The 27,378-nt window shown below is 60.0% G+C and overlaps 1 protein-coding gene across 2 annotated transcripts; it reads left to right on the top strand.

Moving 5' to 3' along the window:
• Positions 1-112: 112 nt before the first annotated feature.
• On the top strand, positions 113-27,378 carry TECPR1 (tectonin beta-propeller repeat containing 1). Of its 2 annotated transcripts, none has more exons than XM_030846131.2 (25): positions 113-219; positions 3,885-4,119; positions 4,527-4,709; positions 4,983-5,105; positions 6,025-6,150; positions 8,419-8,593; positions 8,701-8,801; positions 9,350-9,451; positions 10,801-10,946; positions 13,626-13,993; positions 14,340-14,485; positions 15,077-15,232; positions 15,839-15,988; positions 16,091-16,248; positions 16,870-16,997; positions 17,914-18,016; positions 21,662-21,758; positions 21,834-21,913; positions 22,460-22,516; positions 22,946-23,126; positions 23,416-23,551; positions 24,352-24,444; positions 25,219-25,325; positions 25,473-25,592; positions 25,762-27,378. In XM_030846131.2, exons 2-25 carry the CDS (start codon positions 3,895-3,897, stop codon positions 25,921-25,923), a joined length of 3,423 nt encoding a protein of 1,140 aa, XP_030701991.1. In that variant the 5' UTR covers positions 113-219; positions 3,885-3,894; the 3' UTR covers positions 25,924-27,378. The 2 variants fall into 2 exon arrangements, with proteins under 2 accessions (XP_030701991.1, XP_060140999.1); XM_060285016.1 differs by lacking the exon at positions 113-219 and adding an exon at positions 465-546.

The following is a 27,378-nucleotide window of genomic DNA, read 5'->3' as shown; positions in this document are numbered from 1 at the left end:
CGTGCGACCCAGCCGAGACCCCAAAGCCGGCTGGTGACGCAGCATGCCGCAGCCAATCGCGCGCCTCCTGCGTTTGCGTTATTGCGAGGCCGGCCAATGGGCGCGGGCCTGGCTGCCGCTTCCTGCCCACAGGCTCGCCGGCCCCGGGGGAGAGCCTGCTGGCTCTGCCGGCCTCAGAGGCGCAATCGCCGCGACCCCGCCCTCCGGGCGCCGGCCCAGGTGAGTGCAGCGGCGACCGGGAGGTGGGACGGGCGCCCCCGTCCCTCCGGACAGGTTGGGGCGGCGGAGGCAGCAGCAGCGTTTGCCCCACGCGCGGCGAGGTGGGAAGGGGCTGTGCCAGTGCTCTTTCCTGCACACCCGGCGGGGCGCCGTCCCCGGACCCCCACCCCGACCCCTGAACGTGACACCCCCACCAGCCTTTGCGCTGGAGTGACTTGGGAAGTGATTGGCGGGTGTAGAGGATCGAGCTGCGAGGAGCCCGTCTGTCCCTCCTCTGGGCAGTGGTGAGAGCAAAGCTGCTTGGCGTGGGATTAGCTCAGGCAGATGGTAAGGGCCCGGCGCTGAGATGCTACTGGTGGCCGGGCAGGGGACCCACCTGTCGCCCAAGGGCACGGAACCTGAACGAAACCAGGCCGACCGCCCAGATGATGGGAGCCGGGGGTTCATTTTCAGAGCAGCCGGCTCAGGGCACCTCCTTCCCTGTGGGAATGGAAGGAGTCAACTAGCGTGCATGTCCCGCAGTTTTCTCCCACCTCTTTAGACCCTGATGTCGCCTTCCAGCAGCTCCCACAACTGGTGGGCAGTGAGCTGCTTTAGTAGCCAGCGTTTTCTCTGTTTGTTCATGGGGTGGGTGTGACATGGTGTAATAATAATAATAAAAAAAAACCGCAGGAAATCTTGGGCAGGAAGCAGTCCTAAGATGGCCTGGGAAGTAAATGCTTTAGGCACTCCCTTGGGACCGTGTCCCTCCCTGTACCGCACCCCACGCTACTCCCTCAACCCCCACCTTCCCTTGGGTACCTTTACATCTCTGAAGGGATCTGTTAATTAACCCCAGCAGAAAGGTAGATGACTCTGCGGGTGGTGAGCAGGCCTACTGAGAAGAATGACTGAAAGTCCACCTGGAATTCATTGTGCAGAAGTTCTGGGTGAATCGGAGGTTGCTTTCTCGGAAGATGTTGCCTCCCTCACTCCACCCCTAGAAAACAGAGAGATCCCAGGATCCCAGAATCGTGCAGCTTAGTGCTCCAACCTCCCACTCAAGAGTCCTCTGATCCAGTGACCCCATGTCCCTGGACAGGTTACCCCATCACCTCACAGCCAGGAAGTGGCCTGGGAGATCTTGGGACTACATCCTGGCTGGCATGGAAGGGAGGTGAGGCTGACCAAGGATGTCCACCTTGTGTTATCTTTAGGTGGGAAGTGACGGGTACCGGTATTTCCACACCAAAGGGAATTTGCAAACATAACCCCCCCATCTTTTCTCTGCAGTAGAGTCTTCTGGTAGTTGCCCAGAAGGCTGAAAGTACGTCTATCTGCTTAGTCATTTCTCTGGAGGAAAGTGTATCCAAGTTCAACATCACCATTCATTGAGCTCAACATGCAGACTGAGCCTGACTTAACTGGCTACTTGTACAGTGACCTGTGAGCCAAGAAATATCTTTGAAGACTGTATTTATATTAAAATGTCACCATGGGAAGCGCCATCACCCCTCCCCCCATGTAAAAATCTTACTTTTTTCCCCCAACAATTTATGATAAGGATTGTCAAACATACAGCCAAGTTGAAAGAATTATACAGTAAACACCCACACACCCACCACCTAGATTCCACTATTGACAGTTTGCCATTCTTGCTTTATCACATATCTATCCACCTCCTAGTACCTTACTTTTAACCTTAAGTAACTGGTGACATTCAGCTTCCCTGGAGCCATATTTCCGTCTCTTAGCTCAGGGAGGGGTGGTGTGGTGAATGTAGGTGGTGGTGATTTTCCATAACTTTGAACAAACACCCACTTTGTGCAGAGCACTGGGAGATGCAGAGGAAATGAAGAGGCCGAAGACTCAGGCTGACCAGAAAGGGCTTTGAGTTTTTTGTTTTTAAGAGATAGAAGATAAGTGGCAGCTTGTGAGAGCAAATGGCAAGTAATAAAATGATTTCAGTAACACTCATTGAGTTCTTGCTGGGTAGTGGGCACTTTATTGTAACTCTGTGCCTGTGTTATCTCATTCAGTTCTCACAACAGCCACATAACTGGGTTAGTCTTCCTTTCTTCCTTTTACAGATTAGGAAATCGAGGCACAGAGAGGTTAGTAGTGGGCTTTTGTTCATGCTAGAAAGTGGTGGGGCTGGGATGGTGTGGGTCCGGCGTGGTTCTGGGCACTCTTAGTCACGGCGTAGATGCCGCAGGGGGGAGAGTGGACCCTCAGGCCTGCCCAGGGAGGAGTGGAGGGGCATCTGGGGGTGCCACAGCTCTTCCAGGGGTCCCATCTCAGGCACCCGGATACAGATGCCAGTTTTCAAATGGCTTCAGAAGGCTAGCGTCCTGACTTCCCGTGTGTTTGACCTGGGCGTTGGGGCCCCGGGTGGAGGGATCAAGCTCCTCCACTCTGCCAGTCAGGCTCCCCCCCACACCCCCATCGTCTTCCTCCACTTCCTGTTCTGGGTGTTTCCCAAAGCTGGCGCCTGCTCCACTTCCCTGCTTCCTGTTCTGTATCCTTCAGTCACTTCCTTCCCCGCCCGCGCTCTTTCTTCTCCGGTGTTTGTAAGACACACTTTTTTCCGAAAGAGCCTCATTGCTCGCAGCAGATGCTCCTGTTTCCAGACGCGTTCCATCGTCCACGTTGTCATTCCAGTCGTCACGCTTTCTGAAGCGCCCTGGTGCCCCTGGCAGGTCTCGGGAGCAGAATAGCCTGGCCCCGGCCTCGAGGCGCCCAGGCTCTGTCTCCCCGTAGCTCTGGTTTCCGAACCAGACAAGCCGTGTCTCGCCCTGGGGCAGTGATGGGTCTTGGATGTGGGAGCCGCCCTGTCCGGCAGAGCTGCGCACTGGGATTCCCTGCACTGCCCTCGTCCAGCTGCTCTGTTTTGCTGCCGTGGGCCTGGCCACCTGGCCCTGCCACGCCTCTAGGAGTTACGTCCCAGCAGCACTGTCAGCCCTGGGGTTGGGAGGGTCAGCGGTAGAGCATAGCCGTGACTCTGCCCACCCCCCGCAAATAAGAAAGGAAGAGGAGAGAAGAAGGAACCGGAGTGGAGAATGGCAGGAGAGGGGTCGGGGAAGAGAGGAAGGTGGTCGCACAAGGAGGGTAGAGACAGGCCCCTCCCATCCCTGCCACGCACACAGCCACAGAGCTCCTGCGCGACCATGCAGGGCGCTCGGGGGATGGGGGGGCGGTGCCGGGCCTGTGGGGACGCCCCACGAATGCACAGAGGAAGGTCACAGGGGGACCAGCACGAGGGGGTCCCTCTCCACTGTGGGGCAGAGGCCTCCCTGGGAGGCAGCAGGACGCGTGTAGGTTTGGGATTCATTAAATCTACAACTTTTCACTTATTCTTTAGACAAGAAAGATCTGAACGAACTATGACCAGATAATAATAACATTCATTAAATTGGAGGCAGTGGGTATTTGGATGTTACACGTTTTGTCCTCTGGACTTTTTTGTGTGTTTGGAAAAAAATCCCCATCACAAGAAGGGCGAAAGGCAGAGAAGAGAAAAGGGCCCTGGACTGCAGCTGGGCTCTGCCCCTGCTTTGCGGGGGGCCGCTCAGCCCCCTGCGGCAGGAGATGGTCACGGCCCGGGCTTCCTGCCTGGCCCGGCTGGCCCCGGGCCGGGAGCGGCTGTGGGTGCTGACCCTCGCCCTCCCGCCGCTGTTTTCCCGCAGCGCCGCGGCCATGCCCAGCTCGGAGCTGTGGGCGGTGGATCTCTTCGGGAGGGTGTTCACGCTGTCCACGGCCGGGCGGCACTGGGAGCTGTGCAGGGACGCCCAGCTGGAGTTCAAGCGGGTCAGTGCGGCCGCGCCGTGCTGCTGGGGCATCGCCTGCGACAACCAGGTGTACGTGCACGTGGGCGCCAGCGACGTCCCCATCCGCTGCCGGGAGGAGGCCTATGAGAATCAGGTGGGGTCCCGAGCGGCGGGCTTGCTGGGCTGGTCGCTCTGCCGGGAGGTAAGGGCCCCCGAACCCCAGGCTCCCGGCCTGTTCCCGCCTTCATTCTGCTGAGATCCGAGTGCTGCAGCATCCGAGTCATTGAGGCCAGAGCCCCTGTGGGTCCCTATCCAGGCAGCTGGCCGGGTCCGCACAGGCACGGGGCTCCGGCCGGGTTCCAGGAGCCCAGGACGGTCGTGTCCCCCACTGTTCGGCGCGGCAGGTCCTCTGCCCTTTGGGACCGGACTGGGCTGCAGGCTCACGATGCAGAGCCAGGCCCTCTGCTCCCTTCCCGCCCTGGAGACGAGAGGAGGTCCCCACTGGCCTCGGAGAGGCCCTGGCCACCAGGCCTAAGGCTGGTCTCTGCCTCCGGCCCCCAGCGCTGGAACCCCGTGGGCGGCTTCTGTGAGACGCTCCTGCCGAGTGACCGCTGGCCGTGGAGTGACGTGAGTGGGCTCCAGCACCGGCCGCTGGATGGGGTGGCGCTGCCCTCGCCGCATTGGGAGTGGGAGTCGGACTGGTACGTGGATGAGAATTTTGGAGGGGAACCCACAGAGAAAGGGGTAGGTGCACTCGGGTCCCGCCGGGGCTCCCCTGCGGGGAGGGAGCGCCTTGGGCTCGGCCCGTCCCCCCAGTGCTATCCCCAGCACCCCGTGGCATCAGACCTCAGCCTGGGCCCCCCGTGCTCCCCGCTTGCCGGACGGGATCCATGGGGACGATGCTTCGGGCCGCGCTGCTGCTTCTCCACCCCTCCTCCATCCTGCTCCCCCTTCCCCAGCTCTTTCAAGTCCTTCCTCGAGAGCTTTACGGCCCCTCCCCCCATCTTGGTATTGCAGGGGTGGACATATGCCATTGACTTCCCCGCCACGTACACGAGGGACAAGAAGTGGAACTCCTGTGTGCGGCGCCGGCGGTGGACCCGGTACAGGAGATACAAGTCCCGGGACACCTGGGCCAAGGTCCGGGGTCCTGCGTGTGGCCGGGGCGGGGGGGGGGGGGGCAGGGGGCGGGGCCCAGAGCGCAGCCCTGTAGTGGGGAGGGTCACGTGGCCCTCAGCCCCACCCTCCCTGCCCTGCTCTGGGGACGCCATGCCCGCCCCGGGGCCTGGCCTTTCCTGCTCTCCTGTTTGGAAGGCTGTGGCCCTGGGCGGCCCTCGTTTGGGAGATGGCTGGTCGGGGAGCCGGGCCAGACCGTGGCCCCGGACGGCACAGAATTGTCTTGACCTGGACAGGCTGCCCTGTCCCAGACTCAGGCTCAGTCTGTACACGTCTTCCTCCCCTGCCCCCCACCCCGCGTGGCAGCCGCTCTGGCTCTCGTATTTTTCCAGTGACCCACAAAAACCAGCCTAGGGACGCAAGGCCTGTATTGGGGTCTTACGTGGCCTCAAATGAGAGGAAGGCCACAGGCCCTCGCCTGACCCCTCTGCAGGGTCCACGCCGCGAGGTGGGGCTGCCAGCCCAGCCTGCCTGGCCCTGGGGCTGGGAGCAGCCTGGGAGCAAGGTGACGGCCAGTGTCACGGGAGGCCTTCACTGCAGGGCCGTGTTCTGTGATGGGGGGAGGGAGCCACAGCGGTCAGGCCACTGCAGAGCAGGGGCAGGAGTGACTCCTTGGGGACAGCAGCCCAGGCCTGGCGGCCAACAGGGGGAGGACAGGGCAGAGGGGGCCCAGGGCTGGGAACCCTCCGTCCTGATGCTGCCGGCCCTGCGAAGTCCGCTGGGGCCTAGCTGGAGGACGGAAGGCAGCGTGCTGAGGGCCGGAGGGGAAGCCGGGGGTGGGAGTGTGCACGTCCAGGTGTCCACCAGGCGGGGAGCAGGGCCACCTCCTGGCCCAGATGCCCACAGGCACTGACTGCTACTGCCTCACACCTCCTCGTTTCAGATCCCGTCGGAGGATGACCCCCAGCGGTTGCCTGACCCCTTCAGCGACATCTCTGTGGGGGGTTGGGAGATCACAGATGAGCCCGTGGGCCGCCTGTCCGTGTGGGCCGTGTCTCTGCAGGGGAAGGTGAGGCCTGTGCCCCCGCCCCCCCGGCCTGGCATGGGAGGCGGCTGAAGGAAGCCGGCCGCAGGGAGCGGGCAGGAGAGAAGCTGTCGTCCACTGTCCTCCCAGACGTGGAGGAGGGAGGAGGGCTCTCCCCGGGACCCTCTCCTCGCCTCCTGTCCCCGCAACTGGGGCTGCCCTGAGTGGTCAGCCTGTTACCGGGGTCCCCACAGAGTCCCCCTCCTGTGAATCCTGCTGTCCTGGGGACCCACGGGGTCCTGTTCCTCCCAGAAGCCTCTGACCTCCCACCGCATGGCTGCTCCTGGCCTGTCCCTCCTCTGAGCCCCTGGAGCACTGATGAGTGTCCACCCTGGGCTCAGAGGGCATCAATACTGCCTCCTCAGATAGAATCTCAGCTCCCTGCCCACTGCCTTGTGCTGCCTCCCACATGCTGGTCTCCAGTAGTATTGTGGATGGGTGGGTAAGAGGATGGATGAATAAGTAGATGGATGGATAGGGGTATAGATGTGTGCGTGTGTGTGGGTGTGTGTGGGTGGATGGATAAATGGATGGACGGTCATGTGGATGAATGCACAGGGGGATGGATAAATGGATGGACGGTCATGTGGATGAATGCACAGGGGGATGGATAGATGGATGGATGGTTGGTTGGACGGATGAGCAAGTGGCTTGGTGGATAAGCATATTGATGCGTGGATAGGTGGGTAGATGGATGGATGGCTGTTGGGATGGGTGGGTGGAGGTAGCTGTGTGGGTGGGAGGAGAGGAGATTCTTTTCTCGGGGAGCTTGTGAACTAAGCAAAGGAATAAAGCCCACTGCTGACAGCAACAGTGACAGTGACACGGATGGGCCTGCGTGCAGGTGACCCAACACTGCGGCTGTGGCTGTAGAGCGTACTTCGTGACCGTTCAGTACCCTTAACACAAACGGACCAAAGTTCTCTGGTTGGCTTTGGAGCAGCCACAGCAGGCTTTTATCAGGCTTACCTTCAGGTCCTGCTTGGTCTGGGCTTAGGTCAACCCGTAGTAGTTTTCTCTGAGCCACACTGAAGGGTGGTGGGGAGCTGGCCGGGGACAGAGCCCCCATCGAGGGGCCACGCCACCTGGATGCAAAGAGAGGGGAGAACGGGTTTGAGAGCAGCGCCAGGTGTGCGCCAGCGCTGCCCGACATCACTCCTGTGGTCCGTAAAAGGTGAAACCAGGACCCCGGGCTCCCGGAGGAGCCGGGCAGACAGTTGGGCCCAAACCAGCAGGTAGCAGAAGCGGGGCTGCCAAGGCCGGTTTCTGCAGTGCAGGAAGGCAGTTGTTCCAGCTGCTGATTTATTCACTGGATAAGGTGTTTGAAGAAGCACCCAGCAAACCATCACGTGCAAACAGGGCCCATAGCACACGCATTTCTGAGTGATGGTGATCATGGTGGAGGCTTATAACCAGTCTATTGTCTCTTGTCCTTGGAAAATTCTGTCTATGCCAAATCATTGAAAATGTTTTATTCATTATTATAAGTGAGATCATGTCACATAATTCACAAGTGTTAAGGCAGTCTGTTCAGATAGCATAGAATTTAAAGTTTACAAATAAAATTAGTATGAGTAATAAATCCCACTAACTAATAAAGAATTTTAAAAAGAAAAAAAGGGCAAGGTGGCAGGGTTGGGAGGCCTCATGGGCCACGCAGCAGTGCGCTGCCCCCTCTAGATGAAATCAGCCAGCTTGGGCAGTAGGAGCGGGTGGCTCAGTCTTGAATATGTGATTGTGCTCCCTGTCTTCAGGTTAAGGAGAAAAAGAAGTGGACGTTTTAGACATTCCTATGAAGGGGGCTTGGGGGTTTCCTCATCCAGCCGCTGGGGCCCCTGGCTTCCCCTAGAGACAGGTGTCCTGAGGGCATTGTGCCACTAGGGGGCGCAGGACACCCGGGCTGGGGCTGGAGTTCTCACAAGTCAAGCAGACGACAGAAGAGGTCTGTCCCCTAGGACCGCCAAAATCCAGGTGTCAGTGTCGCATTTTTTAGCAGGGGTGGGGGAGTCATCTAATCTGGTCGAGAATCCCGATGGCAGTGGGGGCAGGGTGAGCGAGATCTGGACAGTCCCTGCACCCTGGTCCCCAGTCCCCTGGAGACCCCGGTCCCCAGTTCCTTGGAGACCCCCGGTCCCCTGGAGACCCCATGCTTGGGCTGTGCATGGGCTGATGCAAGTGCAGCCAAGCTCGGGCAGCCAACCCGGCCACAGAGCCCCGGCCTGACCCTCCCCATGGGTTTCTCTCTCCACCCAGGTGTGGTACAGAGAGGACGTCAGCCATCCCAACCCCGAAGGCTCGTCGTGGTCCCTGGTGGACACCCCGGGGGAGGCGGTTCAGATCAGCTGTGGGCCCCACGACCTGCTGTGGGTGTCGCTCTGGGAGGGACAGGCCTTGGTCCGGGAAGGAATCAACAGGAACAATCCCAAAGGTGGGCAGCCCTGCACCTTGCGGAGGAGAGGAGGGTGGGGCCGCCCACCTTCTCCCCGGAGCTCCCAGTGATGGGGGCCACCTGCACTGTCTTCTGGGGCCGGGTAGGAAGTTCGTGGTCTGTGGTGGAGCCTCCCACGTCTGAAAACGGGATCCTGCACGTCTCCGCAGGAGTCGGTGTCGTCTGGGCCGTCACCAAGGACCGTAAGGTAGGACGGGGTCCCTGGGGGCTGGGTCCAATGGCTCTGTTTAACATTGAGGGTTGTGTGGTTTTTTGTTCTCGTGAGAGTGGTCCACACCCTTTGGAACAAATCCAGTGTCAGCCAGGCACCGTGCGTATTCTGTTGTTGACGTCACTGGTGACCTCCAAGATGTTTGGTGACCCCCCAAACGTTGCCTGCACCCCTGTACAAAGTGCAGAATGACTGTATTTACTGTGCAACAGGCTGTAACATTTCAAATAATCAGAAGCTAATTTTCTGAAGCCCTCAGCTAAATGAATGCCTCCCCTCTTCTCTATCCAGAGCTTGTCATTTTGACTTTATCAGAGGCAAGTCCAGTGAAGTAAGCTGATTTCGCATTGCTTCCGTGATCTCTTTCTAACCCCACGTCAGGGGCATCCTTTCTGAACAATGTGCTGTGCTCATCTGCGGCCTGAACCAAAGGACCAAATTATTTGTTTTCCCAGGCCTTGAAAAAAAACCCCTTCTATTTCAGTGGCCCTCCAGGGAGGTGTGTTTATTTCTGACTTTCCCAGGTTTGGTTCCGAAGAGGCGTCAACTCTCACAACCCCTGCGGCACGAGCTGGATCGAGATGGTTGGAGAAATGATGATGGTGAACGTGGGGCTAAACGACCAGGTGTGTGTGGTCCGGAGCCTTGGTCCCCAGGGGTGGGGGTGGGGGGCGGCAGAGGAATCAGAATGGGGCCCCCCCATGCGTCCCGCCATCCCTTTCCACTGGGCATGCTCATGAGGCTGGTACCGGAGGGCATCCCAGAACCTCTGCCCATTCCAGGCCCGCGAGGGCACCCGAAGGGGCTGCTTTCCCCCAAGTCCTGGAGCCCCCACAGTCCTGGGTCACACCCCCGAGGACCCTCAGAGCAGTGGTAGCGAGCACGGATCTGGGGAGGGACATTCATCCTGGAGACTGGAAAGTTTTGTTGAGAAATTTCAGGGCGAAATCAGATCACTGAGTACAGGACAAAACATCTTCCAACTTTGTAAGAGCAGCATCTTTTAAACATCACCTGCGTGGTTCCTGTCATAGCCTCTTTCTGGTGGATAATGTGGTTTGGCTAGTTTTAAGACTTAGGGTGTGAAGGTGACGCCTTTCCCGATGCTCTGAAAGCTCTTCCTGGGGGCGGGGGGGCTGGCCTTTCCTGTGTCCGCACACACTCCTCACCTGCCCAGGTGAGCTGGGCACGCAAGGGCAGGGGCAAGGGGGTGCCAGCTGGTGCCCATGGGCCTGAGCACGGAGGCCACGTGCGATAACCAAGTGACAGAGATGCCGTAGCCCCCCCCCACAGCAAGGCCACCTGGGGCCACGGCTCCGCCTTCAGGCACCCCCAAGGCCAGAGCTCCCAAGGGGCTGCTCCCAGGCCCCTCCCCTGGGCCCCTCAGCTGCCCAGCACACTTTCCTTCCTCAGCGCCCGGCCCAGCCACCTTCCCCATAAAACTGAGGTCAGAATCAAGGAGGTTATTTTGCATCTTTAAAAGGACCAGGACCATCCTCTGGGTTCACTTGGGGAACAGCTCCCTTCCCACCAAGGCCACAGGGAAGCTGGGGACATGGGTGGACTTCCTGTCCCCGCACAGTGCCTACCGGCACCAGCACCTCCTCTGGACGCTGTTGCCCCAAAGGCCCAAGTCTGCCTGAGGTCGGGGAGCCAGGCTGGGTCCCTGCTCCTCCTGACCTTGGAGCCGCACCCTCCCCCAGCCCCCTGGGGCTCCGCTTCCTGCATCTGAGTCCTGGACTCAGCTCTCAGCCACCCCAGCCCCTTCGCAGCCCACCCACACAGGCGCACCCCCCCACCCCCTGCCTGCATTCGCAGGCGTGTCCTCCAGACCTGGGGGGCTCCCCCCACGCCCCCAGGGGAAGGGAGCCCCAGTCTGCACCCGCCCCTCCCCCCCCGCAGCGGCACCTCTCTGTTCCAGGCCCACCCCCCCACCCCCACCCCCACCCCGCAGCAGCACCTCTGTCTGTTCCAGGTCTGGGGCATCGGCTGGGCGGACCGGGCCTTGTACTTCCGTCACGGCGTCACCCAGAGCGAGCTCAGCGGGAAGACGTGGAAGGCCATCGTCGCCGGCCGGGAGTGTGACGGCTCACGCTCGGGCAGCTTGTCCAGCCTCCTCAGGTGATCAGGCGGTGGGGCTCCACGGGGTCGGTCCGGGGTGGGGGGCCGTGTCGGAGGAGGCTGCTGCCCGGCCTCACCCCAGGCAGGAGAAAAGCAGGTCCCGACCCACGAGAACCGCAGCTGTGTGGCCTTCTCCCTTCCTGTGCCTGGGGTCCTGCTCGGCCCGAGGTCGGGGGCAGCACGCGGGAGGCGGGAGAGGGCAGCTGGGCGAGGCCAGGATGTCCTCCCATGTAGGGGCTGGGGGCTGTCCCAGAGCAGGGCTGGCCTGTTGGTCCTGAAGCCTCAAGGTCTGGGAGACAAAAGCCTTCTTTGCGGGAGGATGCTCAGGCCCCTGTGTTAAAGGAAGGCAGAAAAGAAGATGGAGGGTTTCTAGCCTGGAGAAGAGGCCCTGAATTAAGACGTGCCCCAGAATCACCTGGAGAACTCGTTCCCGAGGATCTCCACGCCCCGCCCCCAGAGCTACTTTTTTGAGATTTTGCATGTCTTGCAAGGTCCCAGGTGTGCTCCTGCTGCAGTTCTGGGGACCACGCCTTGAGATCCCTGGGGTTAGAGCGTGTGGACCCATCCCAGCCCTGCCCACTGGCCCTTAGAACGCAGGCAGGTGACTTAGCGTCTCAGCTGGGGGCGCCACCAGCGCTCACCTGCCCGGTCATGGGGCCCAGGGCCCTCGGCACAGCACTCTGCAGCCGGCTTGGGCCCCCCTCAGACGCTGGTCCACACCCTCTGCTCCCCCAGCTTGGTGGTCAGCACTCAGCTGCACCGTCAGCCTAGAGATGCCCGGAGGCTGGCCAGGCAGGGTTTGCTCACATTCACCTGAGGGTTTAGGCTCTTCTCAAAGGGAGAAGCACATTGGGATCAGCTGAGAATTTCCAGAACCACTGACGCCAGATCTTCATGACCTTGGGCTTGGCAGTAGCTTCTTTTTATATATAAATATATATATATATATATATATATATTTTAACATCTTTATTGGCGTATAATCGCTTTACAATGGTGTGTTTAGTTTCTGCTTTATAACAAAGTGAATCAGCTATACGTATACTGGCAGTGGCTTCTTAAATATGACACCCACAGCACAAGAAACTAAAGAAAACATAGATAAATCAGACTTCATCAAAGTTTTAAAATTTTGTGCATCAATGGACACTATCAAGAAAATGAGAAGACAATCCACAGAATGGGAGAAAATAGTGGCAAATCATGTATTTAACAAGGTCTGTTATCTAGAATACATAAAGGGCTCTTACAACTCAAAAACAACTCAACTCAGAAGAGCAAAGGACTTGAACAGACATTTCTCCAAAGTAGATATACGAGTGGCCAACAAGCACAGGAAAAGATGTTCAACGTCATGGGACATGAGGGAAATGCAAACAAAACCACATTAAAAAAAAAATCCACATGAGATACCACTTCACACCCACCAGAATAGCTGTAATCAAAAAGGGAGACAGTAACAAGTGTTGACAAGATGTGGAGAAATTAGAACTCCCCTGCACTGCTGGTGGGGTGTAAAGTGGGGCAGCCACTTTGGAAAACAGTCTGGCAGCTCCTCAAGAAGTTAAAGATAGAGTCACCATAGGACCCAGCAAATTCACTCCTAGATAGATACGCAGAAGAACCGAAAACATGTTCAAACAAAAATCTGTACATGAATATTAAAAGAAGCACTATTCACAATAGCTGAAACGTGGAAACGATTCAAATGTCCATCAATGGATGAATAAAACATAGTGTTATCCATGCAATGGAATATTATTTAGCAATACAAGGGAATGAAGTGTTGACACATGCTACAGCACGGATGACTCTTGACCTCTTACACTAATTGACAGCAGCGAGTCACAAAAGGTCACATGCCGTACGATGCCGTTTATATGAAGCGTCCAGAACAGGCGAATGCATGGAGACAGAAAGCGAATTCGTGGTTGCCAGGAGGTTGGGGGAAAAGAGGAGGCTAGAGAGTGACTCCTTAATGGGTACAGGGTTTCTATGATGAGATGAGAAGGTTCTGGAAATTGGTAGTGGTTGCACAACATTGTGAATGTACTTAACGCCACTGCATTGTACAATTTTAAATGGTACATTTTACATCACATGTATTTTACGATAAAAACTAATAATACTGCCAGATCTCCACCTAACATTGATTTGGTTGGTCTGGGTGTGGCCTGGGGACCTTTCAGAGTTCCTGAAGGTGGGACTTCCCTGGTGGCGCAGTGGTTAAGAATCCACCTGCCAACGCAGGGGACACGGGTTTGAGCCCTTGTCCGGGAAGATCCCACATGCCCCGGAGCAACTAAGCCCGTGCGCCACAACTACTGAGCCATGCTCTAGAGCCTGCGAGCCACAAATACTGAGCCCTCATGCCACAGCTACTGAAGCCCACGCACCTAGAGCCCGTGCTCCACAACAAGAGAAGCCAGCACAATGAGAAGCCCACATGCCGCAACGAAGAGTAGCCCCCGCTCGCCGCAACTAGAGAAAGCCCACACGCAGCAACGAAGACCCAACGCAGCCAAAAATTAAAAAAAAAAAAAAAAGTTCCCAGGGGTTCCAGCTCCCTGGGGAGCAGGTACTGGTGTGTGTGGCACAGAGAGGCCATGACTTGGCCAGGGGTCACACAGCGCATGGTCCTTCCCCGAGGGAATCATGGGTCTGCCCCTCTCCTTCCAGCGCCGGCTGCTTCTTTGGCGACGAGGTGAGGGGTGGTGGTGAGTCCCGTGTGCCAAGCGACTCGGAAGCCAAGAGACCGGGGCCTGACCCTGAGCATGATGTGGAGGTCGCCAGCCCTGCCTCCGCCCCGGCCTCCGCCCTGGCCGAGCTGCCCTGGACCAACATCGACCTGAAGGAGCCCAAGAAAGGGCCCAGCCACGCGGCCGCTGACTTTCCCGAGGCCACCAACCTCTCCTCACTGCCACTTCTCCCGCTGGGCCTGGAGGAGCCCGACAGCGCCAACTGCCACGCGCTGTGGGCCTGGGTGTCCGGAGGAGGCTGTGCTGTGGAGGCCCACACCACACTCAAATGGTTCACCGTCCACTCGGGTAAGGGCAGCGGCCCAGCGCCCCAGAGGGTGCCCCAGGGGAGGTGGGGCAGGCCTGATGCCCCCACCGTGCTCAGCCCATCTTTCTGGAGCCTTCCAAGACCAGCCCAGGCTGTCAGGAGGAAGGGCGTGGGCCTGGAGCCCCTTCCCTCCCCCTGTCCCAGCAGTGGTGGCCATTCTAGGCTGACCTGGGGGACATCAACTTTCCCCTCAGGGTGAATGATGGGAGGGAGGGCTCACAGGACATGTTACAGAGATGGTAGCTTTCTAGAAAGAAAGGGATGGTGAAAAACAGAGCAGAGAGGCCTGGCCGGCTGCCCAGCGCTGAGGCTCCGACCGGCCGGCAGGCCTGTCCGCCTCCATGCAGATGCTCTCGCTGTCCATCACGCCGGCCCAGACCGCCGCCTGGCGGAAGCAGATCTTCCAGCAGCTCACAGAAAGGACCAAGCGGGAGCTGGAGAACTTCCGACACTACGAGCAGGCCGTGGAGCAGGTGGGCAGTGCCCGGGTGCACTTTTTCCAGCACACATTCATTGAGCACCTGCTGCATGCCAGCCCTGAGGTAGGTGGGAGGGATACAGATGGATGCAGCCATCCTTCTGTCTGTCCATCTCGGACGTGAAGCCGTCCCCTCCAGGCCCGTGTAGAATCAACGATGAAGCGATGAGTCCGTTTGTTGATTCACTTGCCCTCGAGAACTCCGCGCGGGCCCACTGCATTGTAGGCACAGAGGACCTGGCTGCGTCTCGGGTGGCCTGGGCCCCGGCTTTGCCGCTGACTCTCTCTGACATCGGGCCAGGCACAGAACCTCCCGGGCCTCAGTTTCCCTACCCAGAGCATGGGGTAACGGTGCCGATCCCACAGACTGTTTGAGAATCATAGAATTCGCTGGCTCGGGGCCTGGCGGTGTCTGGTGACGTCACTTCTGTCCTTAGGGTGAAGGGGGGTAGCCAGGAGGGCCGGGCAGGAGCCCCCAGTGTGGCAGTGAAGGGAGCAGAGTGGCCCCGGGGTGCCGGGGACTGGGCCGGAGTGTGGCGCCCCAGGGCCGGCCTGTGACCCGTCCCACCGTCCCGCTGTGCTGCAGTCGGTGTGGGTGAAGACGGGGGCCCTGCAGTGGTGGTGCGACTGGAAACCCCACAAGTGGGTGGATGTCCGTGTGGCCCTGGAACAGTTCACGGGCCACGATGGGGTTCGGGACAGCATCCTTTTCATCTACTACGTGGTCCATGAGGAGAAGAAGGTGGGTGGGGACGCCAGGGGGGAGGTGCGGGGGGGTGTAGGGGAAGAGGGAGGTGCAGGAGTGGGGTGTGTAGGGGAGGGGGGAGGTGCAGGGGGTGGGGTGTCCCAGGGGAGGGGTTGCAAAGCCGGGGTGCAGGAGTGGGCACGGGACACGGGCCCCGAGGTGCTTGGCCCAGGACAGCGTGTGGCATCTGCAAAGCACTCGTCCGCGGTGGCAGCAGCCGGGCAGTGGCCGGCAGGCGTGTGCCGGCCTCACCCCCAGCAGCTGCTGAGGGGCCCTCGTGTTCCAGATGAGGAACCAGGCTCTGGAGACAGAGCCGCCCCCTCCGGGGCTGGGGTTTGAACGCAGTCAGTCTGGCTCTAAATGCCCTCGTCCACATCGAAAACGTCACTAAGGCCCTTGCTCACGAGCAAGGCCTCCCCATCAGAACCTGCCACCCACCACTAAACCCCACAGGCCCAGGACCCCCAGGGGTCGGCTCTCGAATCGGGGTGACCCAGCCGTCCCCGTCGCCACACCACACGGGGGCTCCACCCAGGGGCCCGAGGCAGCCCCAGGCCCGCGGGTTCCCCGGTGACGGCCCTGCTGCCTGTCCTCTGCCAACAGTACATCCACGTGTTCCTCAACGAGGTGACGGCGCTGGTCCCCGTGCTCAGTGAGGCCAAGCACTCCTTCGCCGTGTACACCCCCGAGAGGACACGGCAGAGGTGGCCTGTGCGCCTGGCCGCTGCCACCGAGCAGGACATGAGCGACTGGGTGAGCGGCGGGGGTCCCGCGGGCGGGCGTCCCGCGGGCGGGCGTGAGGGAGCCTCGGTCTTGGGCGCCCAGCCTCGCTGACCGGCCATCCCCCCGCCGCAGCTCGCCCTGCTCGACCTGTCCTGCTGCGAGAGCCGCAGGGTGCACGGCCGCCCCTCCCCGCAGGCCATCTGGTCCGTCACCTGCAAGGGGGACATCTTCGTGAGCGAGCCCAGCCCAGACCTCGAGGCCCCCGAGCACTGGCTGCCCTGTGACCAGATGTGAGTTGGCTGCACCTGACGGAGCTGGGGACCTGGCCCAGAAGGTCACCCAGAGCCCGTGAGGACCAGGGGGACGTGGGTGAGGCTGGGAGGCCCTGCACGGGAGGGAGAGGGGATGTCTGTCTGCCCTTCGCTCGTCCGCTCTTGGTGGCCCTGTGTGCCCGGCGCCCAGTCGGACGAGTTGCCTCTGGACAGTGGCAGGGCCTCCGCCCGCAGGAGCGCGCCCCAGGTGGCAGCTGCACCCTGCACTCCAGGAGGCCGTGCTGGCCCGAGTGGTGGCCCCTCCTGGTCTGGCGTGACGCGCCCGTCCCAGACCCCAGGGTGCAGGGGGGACTCAGGCTGCTGACCTCGCTCCCGTCTGCATAACTCCAGGGATCGGGGGCTCTTGAAGCCCCCGCTCGCTGGGGGCCTGACCGGCTCCTGCACCAGCTCAGGGTTCGCCGTAGCTGGTTAATTCCCAGTGGGAAGCCAGGCGGGTTCCCTTGTGCTCAATAGAGTCTGTCATTGGAGGCCGAAGGTGAGTGAAGCAGGACGTCCGGGAGGCCACGGAGCAGAGGGGTAGCCGCTGGAAAGCCCTGCGGGACAGTTTCTCCCCTCCCCTCCCTCCCTCCTCATCTCCAGGTTCTGGCGGCAAATGGGAGGCCACCTGCGGGTGGTGGAGGCCAACAGCCGGGGCGTGGTGTGGGGCATCGGCTACGACCACACGGCCTGGGTGTACACGGGTGGCTACGGCGGAGGCTGCTTCCAAGGTGAGGGTGGCAGGACCGGCTCCCCCAGCCCTGCCCCCAGCCTCCCGCACGGGCCGGTCCCCCCTCTAATCCCTGGCTGGCTTCCCCGCCCCACGCCGGAGCCGCTGCGCCAGTATCGATGCTCAGCTGACAGCTGGCTGACAGGTGACCTTCACCACTGCCAACCTCCAAATCCCGGGGCCAGCGCACAAAGCGTGAGAGCCCAGAGACCGGGTCTCGCCCCCAGTGGGCCTTCCTGGGCACCCACTGCTGAGCTGGAGGCCGTGAAGGTTCTAGAAAGACAGCCGCCAAGGCCAGTCTCCTGATTCCCAGGCCCGGATTCCAGCTCCCCTTTAGATGGGTTGTGCCTTAGGGGACGAGAGCTTGCTGAACCCCTGGGAGCTCCCCGAGTTGTGGAGGTAGGGGCCCTGTGTCTCCTACTGGTAAACAGAGGCAGAAACAAACACCGGAGTGGGACATTCCATGCCCCAGCCCACACGCCCCACAGTGGAGGCGGCTAACCCTGTGGAACTGTGGTCCACCGAGACCCCAGGAAGGCACATCGTGCAGGTTTAACAGCTTCCCTGTTTGTGAGGCAGGAACTACTCTTGTCCCCGTCCTACAGGTGAGGAAAGTGGGGCTCATGGGCTTACATGAGGGGTCCAAGGCACCTTTGTTAGTAAGGAATGAGCTGGGGGGGCCTCACACCTGCCCAGTGCCAGGTGAGTGGGCTGGAAGGTGGGGGAAGAGGAGCAGGTGAGAATAGGGCGTGAGGTGGAGGAGTGTCAGATTCTTGCCACCAGGACGTACAACCCCGGGTAACCCCAGAGGAGCTCAGCCGGCCTGTGAATCCTCTCGGCCCTCTCTTCCCGCCTGCTCTCACCTGGTCGGGCGGGCAGGTGTGGCCTGGGTCCAGCACCCTCCTCTCCGCCCCCAGGCCTGGCCAGCAGTACCAGCAACATCTACACGCAGTCGGACGTAAAGTGTGTCTACATCTACGAGAACCAGCGCTGGAACCCCGTCACGGGCTACACCAGCAGGTGAGCCAGTCGCGTGCCCGCGGAAACAGGACCGAGCTGAACGGGCGCATCTGCTGTAGCGGGAGAGCTGGCGTCTGGCCCCAGATGTGGAACTGACTGGATCTTACTGCTTAGCAGGATTTTCTCCCTTAAAGTATAATGCGTATTTTAAAAACTCGCTTACTGAGAGCGTGACATACATAAAGTACGTGAAACACACACATATACGTACATATGGTGACATGTACCTAAATATGTTGATATGTCCACATACATCATCGAGTTCTCACAGATCGAACACCAGCGTAATCACTACCCGGGTCACGGAATAGAACATCGCCACCTCCCTCCCCATCCCCTCGGGTGCTTTTTTGAGTGGGGTGGTTACTTAACTTTCTTACAAAGTTTTGCTTCATTGAAGCTGCTGAGAACATCACAGCCTCCACCGGAATTATTTCAAGTCTCCAAGTGTGAGGCTTTGGGACAAGACAGTCAATACGTGGTGTCTGGTGCAGAAGCGGGGCACTCCAGAAGCCCTAGATTGTATGCAGCTATTTATTTCCTGCCCACTCAGCACAGAAGCGCATTTCTCATACCCTGTCCTGGGGTATTTGGTTCGTTTGTTTCAGAAAGCAAGCGAGTTGTGGTGTTTCTTACCTCCTAAAGCCACTGCAGGGGTTTTGGCCGGCCAGAACAGCGGTCCTCAAGCTTGAGCCTCATCCAAGCTCTGCGCTGGGGCCCCTCCCAGACTTGGCCCTGTGGGTCTCTTCTTTCGACTGGTCCCATTTCATATCCTGTATAATAAAACTACGATCCTAAGTAGAGAGATTTCCTGAGTTCCCTGAGTCGTTGTAGCAAATTATCAAACCCGAGGAGGTAATGGGAACTGCCCCCCATTTGTAGCCAGTTGGTCAGAAGTGCAGTATGGCTGGTATCTGAAGTGGGGGCAGTCTTGCTGGGGACCGTGCCTTTACCTTGTGGGGACTGAGTGGTGTTGCAGTCCACCCAGTTGGTGTTGGAATAGCCAGTTCTCTGCAGTGGGTGGACCTGTCCACACTCTCACAGGCAGGGCACGCCCCACATCTTTGCTGGTTTCTTATGTTTTAGACACACTGATGAGCGTGTAGTAATATCTCCTGTTTCCAGTTTCTGTTTCCTGGGGGCTAATGGGACACAGCACCTTTCAAACATGTACTGGCACTTGGATACCCTCCTTTGTGAAATGCCCCTTCGAGTCCTTGTCCCATGTTTTGGTCGGATGATCTCTTTTTCTTGATTTGCCAGTGCTCTTTACATATGAAGGTGTGGGCCCTTTCTCTGTTATTTCTCCTGTTCTGCAGCTTGCTTTTCACCCTGTTAGTGGTGACTTCATTATTAAATGTAGTCCTGTTGATCATCCTTTTCTTTACATAAAGATGGGGCCTTTAAAAAAACCTCTTAAGAAATCTCATTAACCCCAAGGGGATTAATACATCCTTCTATCTCTGGAACAGCAGTCAGCAAACTTTTTCTATAAAGGACCAGACAGGAAATAGTTCAGGTGTGGTGGGCCTTAGGGTCTCTGTCACAGTGACTCACTCTGCAGCTGCCGCTTGAAAGCACCCACGTAAACGAATGAGCATTGCTGTGTCCCAATAAGACGTTACACCTGGACACAAATTTGAATTGCGTAGAATTTTCACGTGTCCCAAAGCATTATCCTTCTTTGAATTTTTTTCAACCATTTAAAAATGTAAAAACGACCCTTACTTTGTAGGCTGTGCTGAAACAGTCCTGATTGGGCCTGTGAGGCGTGTTTTTGTCCACCCTGTTCTGGAAGCTTTATTCCTCTGTCTTGTCCATTTAGGTCTAGAACCCCCTGGCCTGAACTACTTGGTATATAAGGTGAGGTAGGGGTAAAGTGTTTTTGGTTTTTTACTCTCCAGTGACCCACACCATTTATTGAAAAGACTGTCCTTCCCCCTTGCATCACAGCGGCCACCTTTGCCTTAACTCCAGTGTCCATGGGGGCAGTGGCTGTTCCCAAGCCCTTCTCTTCCGTGCGGCTTTGGGCATCCTCGTGCTAACCCTACATGGTTCCAGCTGCCGTCCCTTTATGGGAAGTTGTCAAAGCCTCATCTTCTTCATCCAGCATTGGCTCTTCCTGGACAGTTCTAGGTGAACTTTAGAAGCAGTCCTCAAAGGCTCTTGGGGTCTTGGTCAGGATGGCCTTGGACCTATAGGTCAGTTTGGGTAGAAACGTTATCTCACATTCCTAAATCTTCAAAATCTGGACGCAGTTTATACCTCCATTTATGTAGATCTTTCATTTCGTATTAATAGGGTTTTGTGATTTTCTATAACGGGGTCTTGACATCTTTTGTAAATGGTATTTCATATTTTTGAGTCTATGATAAATGGCACAAACTTTTAAATTTCCTTTGTGTTTTCAAAATTGATGAAAGGAAGAAATTTCAAATAACACGAAGAATAAATTCTAATCCCACCAACCAAAAATAGTAGCCACTCTCCGCATTTTGGTGTGTTTCCCCCTGCCCGTCCCCAGTGTGCCCGCATTTGCTGGAGGCAGGGGGACAGTCAGACATGTACAGATGGCCTGTGACAGCCTCCCAATTTGATCCCCGAGGGTGGACCTGGCTTATCTCACCCCTCCTCGGTCTTGGACATGTAGACTGTTTGTGACCTTTTGCTGTCGTCTGGACAGTTTGAAGGATTTCCTCGTGTGTAAATATTTGCGAGTCTCTCCGTTCACCCCGGTAACTTAGGGTTTGAGCCCTTCTAAGGGAGCTGATAGACGTTGCCCGCATGTGTTCTGGAAGCCTCCGCCCCGGCTGTGCGTAGGGTCCACACGGGATGCTGACCTGCTTGCCCGTCCCCTTCCTCCTCACTCCCTGCTTGGTCCTCGGGAGAAGAAAAGCAGTGCCGGGCTCCCCAGCCCGTGTAGAGAGTGCAAAGCCAGGGCCACAGCCGCCCGCGGAGACCACTGTGCGCTGTGTGTTGCTGGGAGTGTATCAGTCAGCCGGGGCTGCTGTAACAAAACACCACGGGCTGAGCAGCTTAAACAGCAGACGTTTATTCTCTCCGTTCTGGAGGCCGCGGAGTCTGAGATCAGGTGTCAGCAGGCTTGCTTCCTCCTGAGGGCCCTGGGGAGGATCTGTTCCGGCCTCTCTCCTGGCTTCCGGGGGCTTCCAGCATTCCTTGTCTGGTGACTCAGTTGTCACATGGCCTTCTCCCTGTCTTCACGTCGTCTTCCCAATTTGGGAAACTTGGGTCCAGATGTCCCCGTTTGGTAAGGACGCTGTCCTAGTGGACTGGGGCCCACTAAATAACTGTCTCATCTCAACTTGATTCTCTGCAAAGACTCTATTTCCAAATGAGGTCCCACGCATAGGCACGGGAGTTAGGGCTTCAACGTCTTTTCGGGACACGATGACCCACATCATGAGAGAACGAGGTGTGGGGTCCCTCGGGTGGATGGCCTGGCTGTGGTTGGTTGGTGCCTGGCCCCCGTGTGATGTAGGGTCCCCCTGTTGCTGTCCCTGCCCTGGGGCCATCCTGTTTCCGCCCTCTCGCCCCTCCAGAGATGCAGCCGTCCCAGGGGCCTGGGCAGGGGGGCCCTGTTCTCCCCTCTCTCTGGCGTCACCTCAGCCCTGTTGTCCTGCGCAGGGGTCTGCCTACCGACCGGTACATGTGGAGTGACGCCACGGGCCTGCAGGAGTGCACCAAGGCCAGCACAAAGCCCCCGTCCCTGCAGTGGGCCTGGGTAAGCTCCGGGCTGGGGCTGGGGCGGGGGCTGCAGTGGGGGGTGTCCGCCCGCACTGACCCGCCCGTCCCCCAGGTTTCTGACTGGTTCGTGGATTTCAGCGTCCCTGGGGGCACGGACCAGGAGGGGTGGCAGTACGCCAGCGACTTCCCTGCGTAAGCATGTCTCTCTCTGCGTGGGGAGGGGGCCTCAGGGGGCTGCGACCCTGAGTGTCAGGCCCGGTCAGCCAGGCAGAGTCCCTGCCCCCTGCCCCACAGTGCAGACCCTTCACGGTACACAGTTCATGTCCAGATGGAGGATGGAGCCGGGCGAGACTGAGCCAGGGCCTGAGCCTGGCTTCTGAGCCCCAGGCTGGTTTATCCTGGACTGATCCCCCCGCTTTGGCCTTGGGCCCTGAGCTTGACTGCTCCTCAGAAGTGTTCTGATGGCGCCTGGGGGTGGGGAGGGCTCAGAGGCCCCTCAGCTAGAGCCCACCCCGCAGCTGGGCAGCTGCCAGCCCCAGGGAGACCACGCAGGGGGGCCCAGGCGGGGCCAGAGGCATCTGAAGCAGGAGGACGGTGTCCTCCCTTACCTGCTGCCCCCGAGCCCCACCTTCGGCTCGCACTGAGGGCTGGGCTCTGTAACTCCTGGGGAAAGGATGTGCGTGCAGCGTCACCTTCCAGAAACTTCCACGGTCTCGACGTCAGCTTCTTCCTCTGCAGCTTGTACCACGGGCACAAAACTATGAAGGATTTCGTCAGGAGAAGGTGCTGGACCAGGTAAGGAGGGAGGTAACTGGGGGGTGCCGCCATGCCCCTCCCTGCCTCGGCCTCAGTCCCTGTGGAAGCAAAGGGGAGGTTAGAGGCGGGAGGAGAAAAGAGGACCAAAGTAAATGTCAGCCCAGGAAGTGCCCTCGGGCTCCCAGTGCTGTTTCTGAAGCGTTTGTTTTCGAGAACAAACAAGACAAATGTTGGCAGGCTCTACAGGACCCGCAGGGTGGGAGGAAGGCCCGGATGGGGTTGGAGGCCAGGCAGGGGCGGACGGCGTGAAGGGTGGTGCCCACCGGCTCCTCTGGGGGGTCGGAGGTTGTGGCCCCAGCCCTCCCCAGGGCCAGGGGCCTGGCTGCTCCCTTCTGTCCAGAGCAGACGGCCCTGAGGCTCACAGCGGCATCAGGGTGCACGGGGCTTTGCTCTCTTTCTGCCGCACAGAAAGTGCAAGCTAGTGACCAGCGGGCCCTGGCTGGAGGTGGCCCCCATCGCCCTGGGGGACGTGTCCATCATTCCGGAGAGCCCGGGTGCCCACGGGAGCGGGCCCGGCATCGCGCTCTGGGCCGTCAGTGACAAGGGGGACGTGTTGTGCCGTCTGGGCGTGTCCGAGCTCAACCCCGCGGTGAGCACCTTGTGGGACCCAGGGCCTGCCCACCTGCCAGCCCCCTGGCGGATTCTTACCGAGATAGGGCTCTTTGGTGGAGTCGGGCAGGGATCGGGCCTCCCCAGGCCTCTGCCCAGGACGTTCGCTGGGACCGGTGGACACCGTTCGTGGCCCGAGCGGTCGCCAAGCCCTGCGGGCAGTTGGAGCTGAGGACGCGGTTGGCGTGAGGAGCCGCCAGCTCCCGGAACCCGGGTGGTGACAGAGGCGGGGCCCGGCCGCCCTGAGTGTCCCTCCTCCCCGCCTGCAGGGCTCCTCCTGGCTGCATGTGGGCACCGACCAGCCCTTCGCCTCCGTCTCCGTCGGGGGCTGCTACCAGGTGTGGGCCGTGGCCAGGGACGGTTCCGCCTTCTACCGTGGCTCCGTGTCCCCGTCCAAGCCGGCTGGTGAGTGCCACCCCTCGGGAGGATCTCTACCTGCCGCCACCGCCGCCATGTTGTGACGGGCGCCGGGGGCGGCTGGAGCTGCTTCCGCTTCCGGGGAAGCCGGTTGACGGGTCTCCGTGTAGTTCAACAAGCATTTACCGAACACACCTGTGGACCAGGCGCAGGGGCCGCGCTGGGCTCCCCCCAGAGGCCGCCCCCCTCCGCTGGGACTGACCCAGGGGTGGTCACCTGGCAGTGGGGCTGCCCTTCACTGCCCTTGGCCTCCTGCCCCTCGGGGACGGCCCTGGGCACCGGCACAGCCCGTCCACAGTGTCCACCCTGGCTGCCCTCCGGGAGTGCAGGCCGTGTAGGCTTGTTCTTCTCTGGACTTCTGGGCAGTGTCCGGCACAGGGATGGATGGACCGACGGGTGGGTGGGTGGGTGGTGGCTGGCGCATCGCCACCCTCCACGAGCGGCAGTGGGTTCGCACAGTGGCCCTGAGGCTGAGTCTCCACCGCATGCTGGGCCAGGCACCTTCCTGTCCCTGTTCGGGACAGCGGCCCATCGGACCCCACCGTCTGGAAGCTGCCACAGCCTCGGGCGGGCCCTGGGGAGGGCACTGGGCAGGCCGGGGCATCGAAGGGACAGCAGGACACAGGTCAGCTCGCGCTGGGCCCTCTCACACTTGTGGTCCGGCCAGTCTGGGGACAGAGGCTGGCCGCACCTGCTCGACCCCGTGAGCTGCAGAGGAGGCCACGTGCTCCAGGAGCACCGGGGTGACAGTTTCGGTGCTGCATCCCAAATCCAATCTCCCATCGCAGGCGACTGCTGGTACCTCATCCCATCTCCTCCCAAACAGAGATTGAAACAGGTGTCCGTGGGGCACACAGCGGTGTTCGCCTTGGACGAAAACGGCAAGTGGTTTCTGATCCCCAGCGGTCACCAGGGGAGGTTTGGGGTTCCCTGAGTGCCCTGATGGGATGAGACCAGACCCTCGCCCACCCCAGGCCCCAACATGAGACCTTCGTAAGCCCCATGAGAGGCCGCCAGCCTGAGGTCAGCCTCCAAGCAGTCTCCCCCGAGTCAGGCAGGGTCGGGGGCCCCCAGCCCCCCCAGGTGCTCTGGCCTGCCTGCACCTCGGGAGGAGGACCCGGTGCCAAGGCCTGGGAGCATCTTCTAGACAGTGCCACCCAGGCCCGCGACTCAGGAGCCCCAGGGCAGCTGCGGCTGGCAGAGGTCACCTGCCCCGCCCAGGCCATCTCTGCCCCACCCCCGTGCCACCTCCAGCCAGCTCCGCCCGTGCCCTTTAATGGTCTGTAGTTGTTGTCCTAGCTGAGCAAGGCGAGGAAAGGGCGGAATCGGGACTGGAACCCAGGAATTTTATTCCACACCAGGTCTCTTTATTGTTTAAAGAATTCCTTGTCCTCGGTTTCTCATGCATAGAAAGCAGACGAGGATGCCAGCCCAGCACAGCGGGGCAGTTATGAAGTGAGGGGGAGGCAAACGTGGGAAGGGCAGGGCTGGCTACGGCCGGGGTCTCTCCGGCTGTGGGTCAGCAGGAGCCCCGGGCAGTGGGGGGGGATGCAGAGGGAGACCCCGCCTGTCTCGTGGTCAGACCTCCCGGCCTTGCAGACCCCGAAGTGGATCCCGACGCTCGGGGCCTCACGGTATCGGTGCTTCTCTCCTAGGGAACCTGTGGTACCGCCAGGGGGTCACACCCAGCTACCCGCAGGGCACCAGCTGGGAACACGTGTCCAACAACGTGCGCCACGTGTCCGTGGGGCCCCTGGACCAGGTCTGGGGCGACAGGGGTGGGGGGTGGGTGCTTGCCCTGGGGTCGGGGACTTGGGGGGATCCGGGTTTCTGCTCTGGTCTCCCCGCTGCTGTCTCCATGGTCCCCCTGCAGTGGTGGGGCCAGACCTTCAGTGGGTTTGCATTCCAGGTCTGGGTCATCGCCAACAAAGTCCAGGGCAGCCACAGCCTGAGCCGGGGAACTGTGTGTCGCCGCACGGGTGTGCAGCCCCTGGAGCCCAAGGGGCAGGGCTGGGACTATGGCATCGGGGTAAGCAGGGCTGGGCACGGGGCGGCTGTGCTGGCCTGGGGCTCCGAGCCCCGAGGGCTCTCGGCTGGGAGGCCCCGGGCAGAGCCGCCCAAGAGTCCAACCATCTAGAAGGATGGTCTCTGCCCCTTGACCCCTGGCAGCCCCGGGTCACTCCGCTCTCTCCTTTCAGGGGGGCTGGGATCACCTGTCCGTCCGGGCCAGTGCCACCAGGGCCCCCAGGAGCTCGTCCCAGGAGACAGCCGGCAAGTGGAGAAGGGAGCAGGGCCTCCCCAGTGGGCCCTCGGAGGTGGCCGGTGCCCCACAGGAGACCCCCAATCCCGTCTGCTGCTGAGGCCGCTTCCCCTCACCTGGAGCAGGTGTGATGCTGGGTTTGAAGGACCAAGGTTGATGCAAGCCTTCCTGTCGGGAGCTGTTCTCGTGCTGAACGTGCTGAAACGTGGATCCCAGGAGTGGTATCTCCAGGCCCAGACTCGAGACTGGGGAGGGAACCTGGCCTGAGATCATGGCCACCTTGGAGGCACTGAAACAACCCAGAAATGTGAAGCTCTGTGGACGCTGTGTGTCCCCGGCTGCGAGGAGAACGTGGGGTGTGAGGTGCAGACCCCTTCGCCCCAGCCTCTCCTGCGCGTCCCTTCCCTCTCTGCCTCCTCCCTTTCCAGGACGGGAGCCTGGAGGCTTCCAGGAGCACTGCCCCTGGGGAAGAGAGCCCACGAAGGACCCCTGAGCCCCGGGCATCCCCAGACGGCGTCAGCCCTGCCCCCTAAAGAAAACTGGCTGTGGGGCTCAGTGTGGCTTCACCTGGACCTGATCAGTTCTCTGAGCAGGATTCGCGAATGGGGTTTCCTTTCAAAAGTTAAGGAAGGAGTTGGAAGGTTGGAAATAAGTGCTGGGGAGGGGCGTCTTCTTCCCCGGGTGGGCCGGGCCCTCCTGGGGTGGTCGGAGGACGGAGGGGCCGCCCGTGGCTGCGAGAAGCTGTCCAAGTACAGAGTCACCGTCGTCGGTCCTCAGCCAGCCCTTCCTCTGACGGGGCTGGGGACTGGGGGCTCCTTTTACATCGGATCATGTCGCAGGGGGTGGGGAGGGTGGAGACCAGCCGAGAGGGGCCTGGAGGCCTCAGCCTGGAGCAGAGCCCTAGGGAGGCACCCCCCAAGCAGCCCCACTCCCAGCGGGCAGCTTCTCAGCTGCTTTTTTTTTTTTTTAATCAGAAAAAGGCCCCATTTGGTTAAGTCTCAAGTTTGCTTCCCACAGCCAGACGCGTTGCCGGGGGTCATCAGAGCGCGTGTCCCGTCTCTGCTCACTGACCGCCAGCTTCCCCGGCGTTCCCGTCAGGAGGGCTCGGCTGTGCGCTGTTTTGTGGTGCAGTGTTTGCCGCCCAGAAGCTGACTCTAAGGAGGTCTCCCTTGGGCCCCCTCCTGAGGGGCACTGGAGGGGCCGCAGGCCTCTGCCTCATCTCCTGGAGGTGGGACCGGGAGGCGTGAGTCTGGGGGCAGTGCCCAGGCAAAGCAAGCGAAGGGCCGGGTGGGCGGCGCCCTCCTGTCTGTTTACACTCGTGGTTGTCAGGTTTCTCCGCGCGGGCATTACTGTTTCTTCTGTGGCAGCGCCCTGTCGATCTACTGTGACTCGCTGGTTTCTCCCTGCCCTCTCTCCAGGGCGACCGTGTCCCCTCCTTGCGGAGCGCCGACTGCTGACCTGCTCAGCATCACCGAACCATCTCGAGTCCTCGGATGCTTTATTCAATAAAAACTTAGGCCAGACTGTCAAGGACGCGCTATTTTTATTGCTGCAC

Source organism: Globicephala melas, chromosome 15, assembly GCF_963455315.2.
Source record: "Globicephala melas chromosome 15, mGloMel1.2, whole genome shotgun sequence".
NCBI lineage: Eukaryota > Metazoa > Chordata > Mammalia > Artiodactyla > Delphinidae > Globicephala > Globicephala melas.
Note: the sequence above shows the minus strand (reverse complement) of the source record. Positions and strands in the feature narration are given on the sequence as shown.

Coding starts and splice junctions, on each gene's coding strand:
- TECPR1 (XM_030846131.2), top strand. CDS start 3,895: ATGCCCAGCTCGGAGCTGTGGGCGGTGGATCTCTTCGGGAGGGTGTTC. Junction 8,802..9,349: donor CCGTCACCAAGGACCGTAAG/GTAGGACGGGGT, acceptor TGACTTTCCCAG/GTTTGGTTCCGAAGAGGCGT. Junction 15,233..15,838: donor TGGTCCATGAGGAGAAGAAG/GTGGGTGGGGAC, acceptor CTCTGCCAACAG/TACATCCACGTGTTCCTCAA.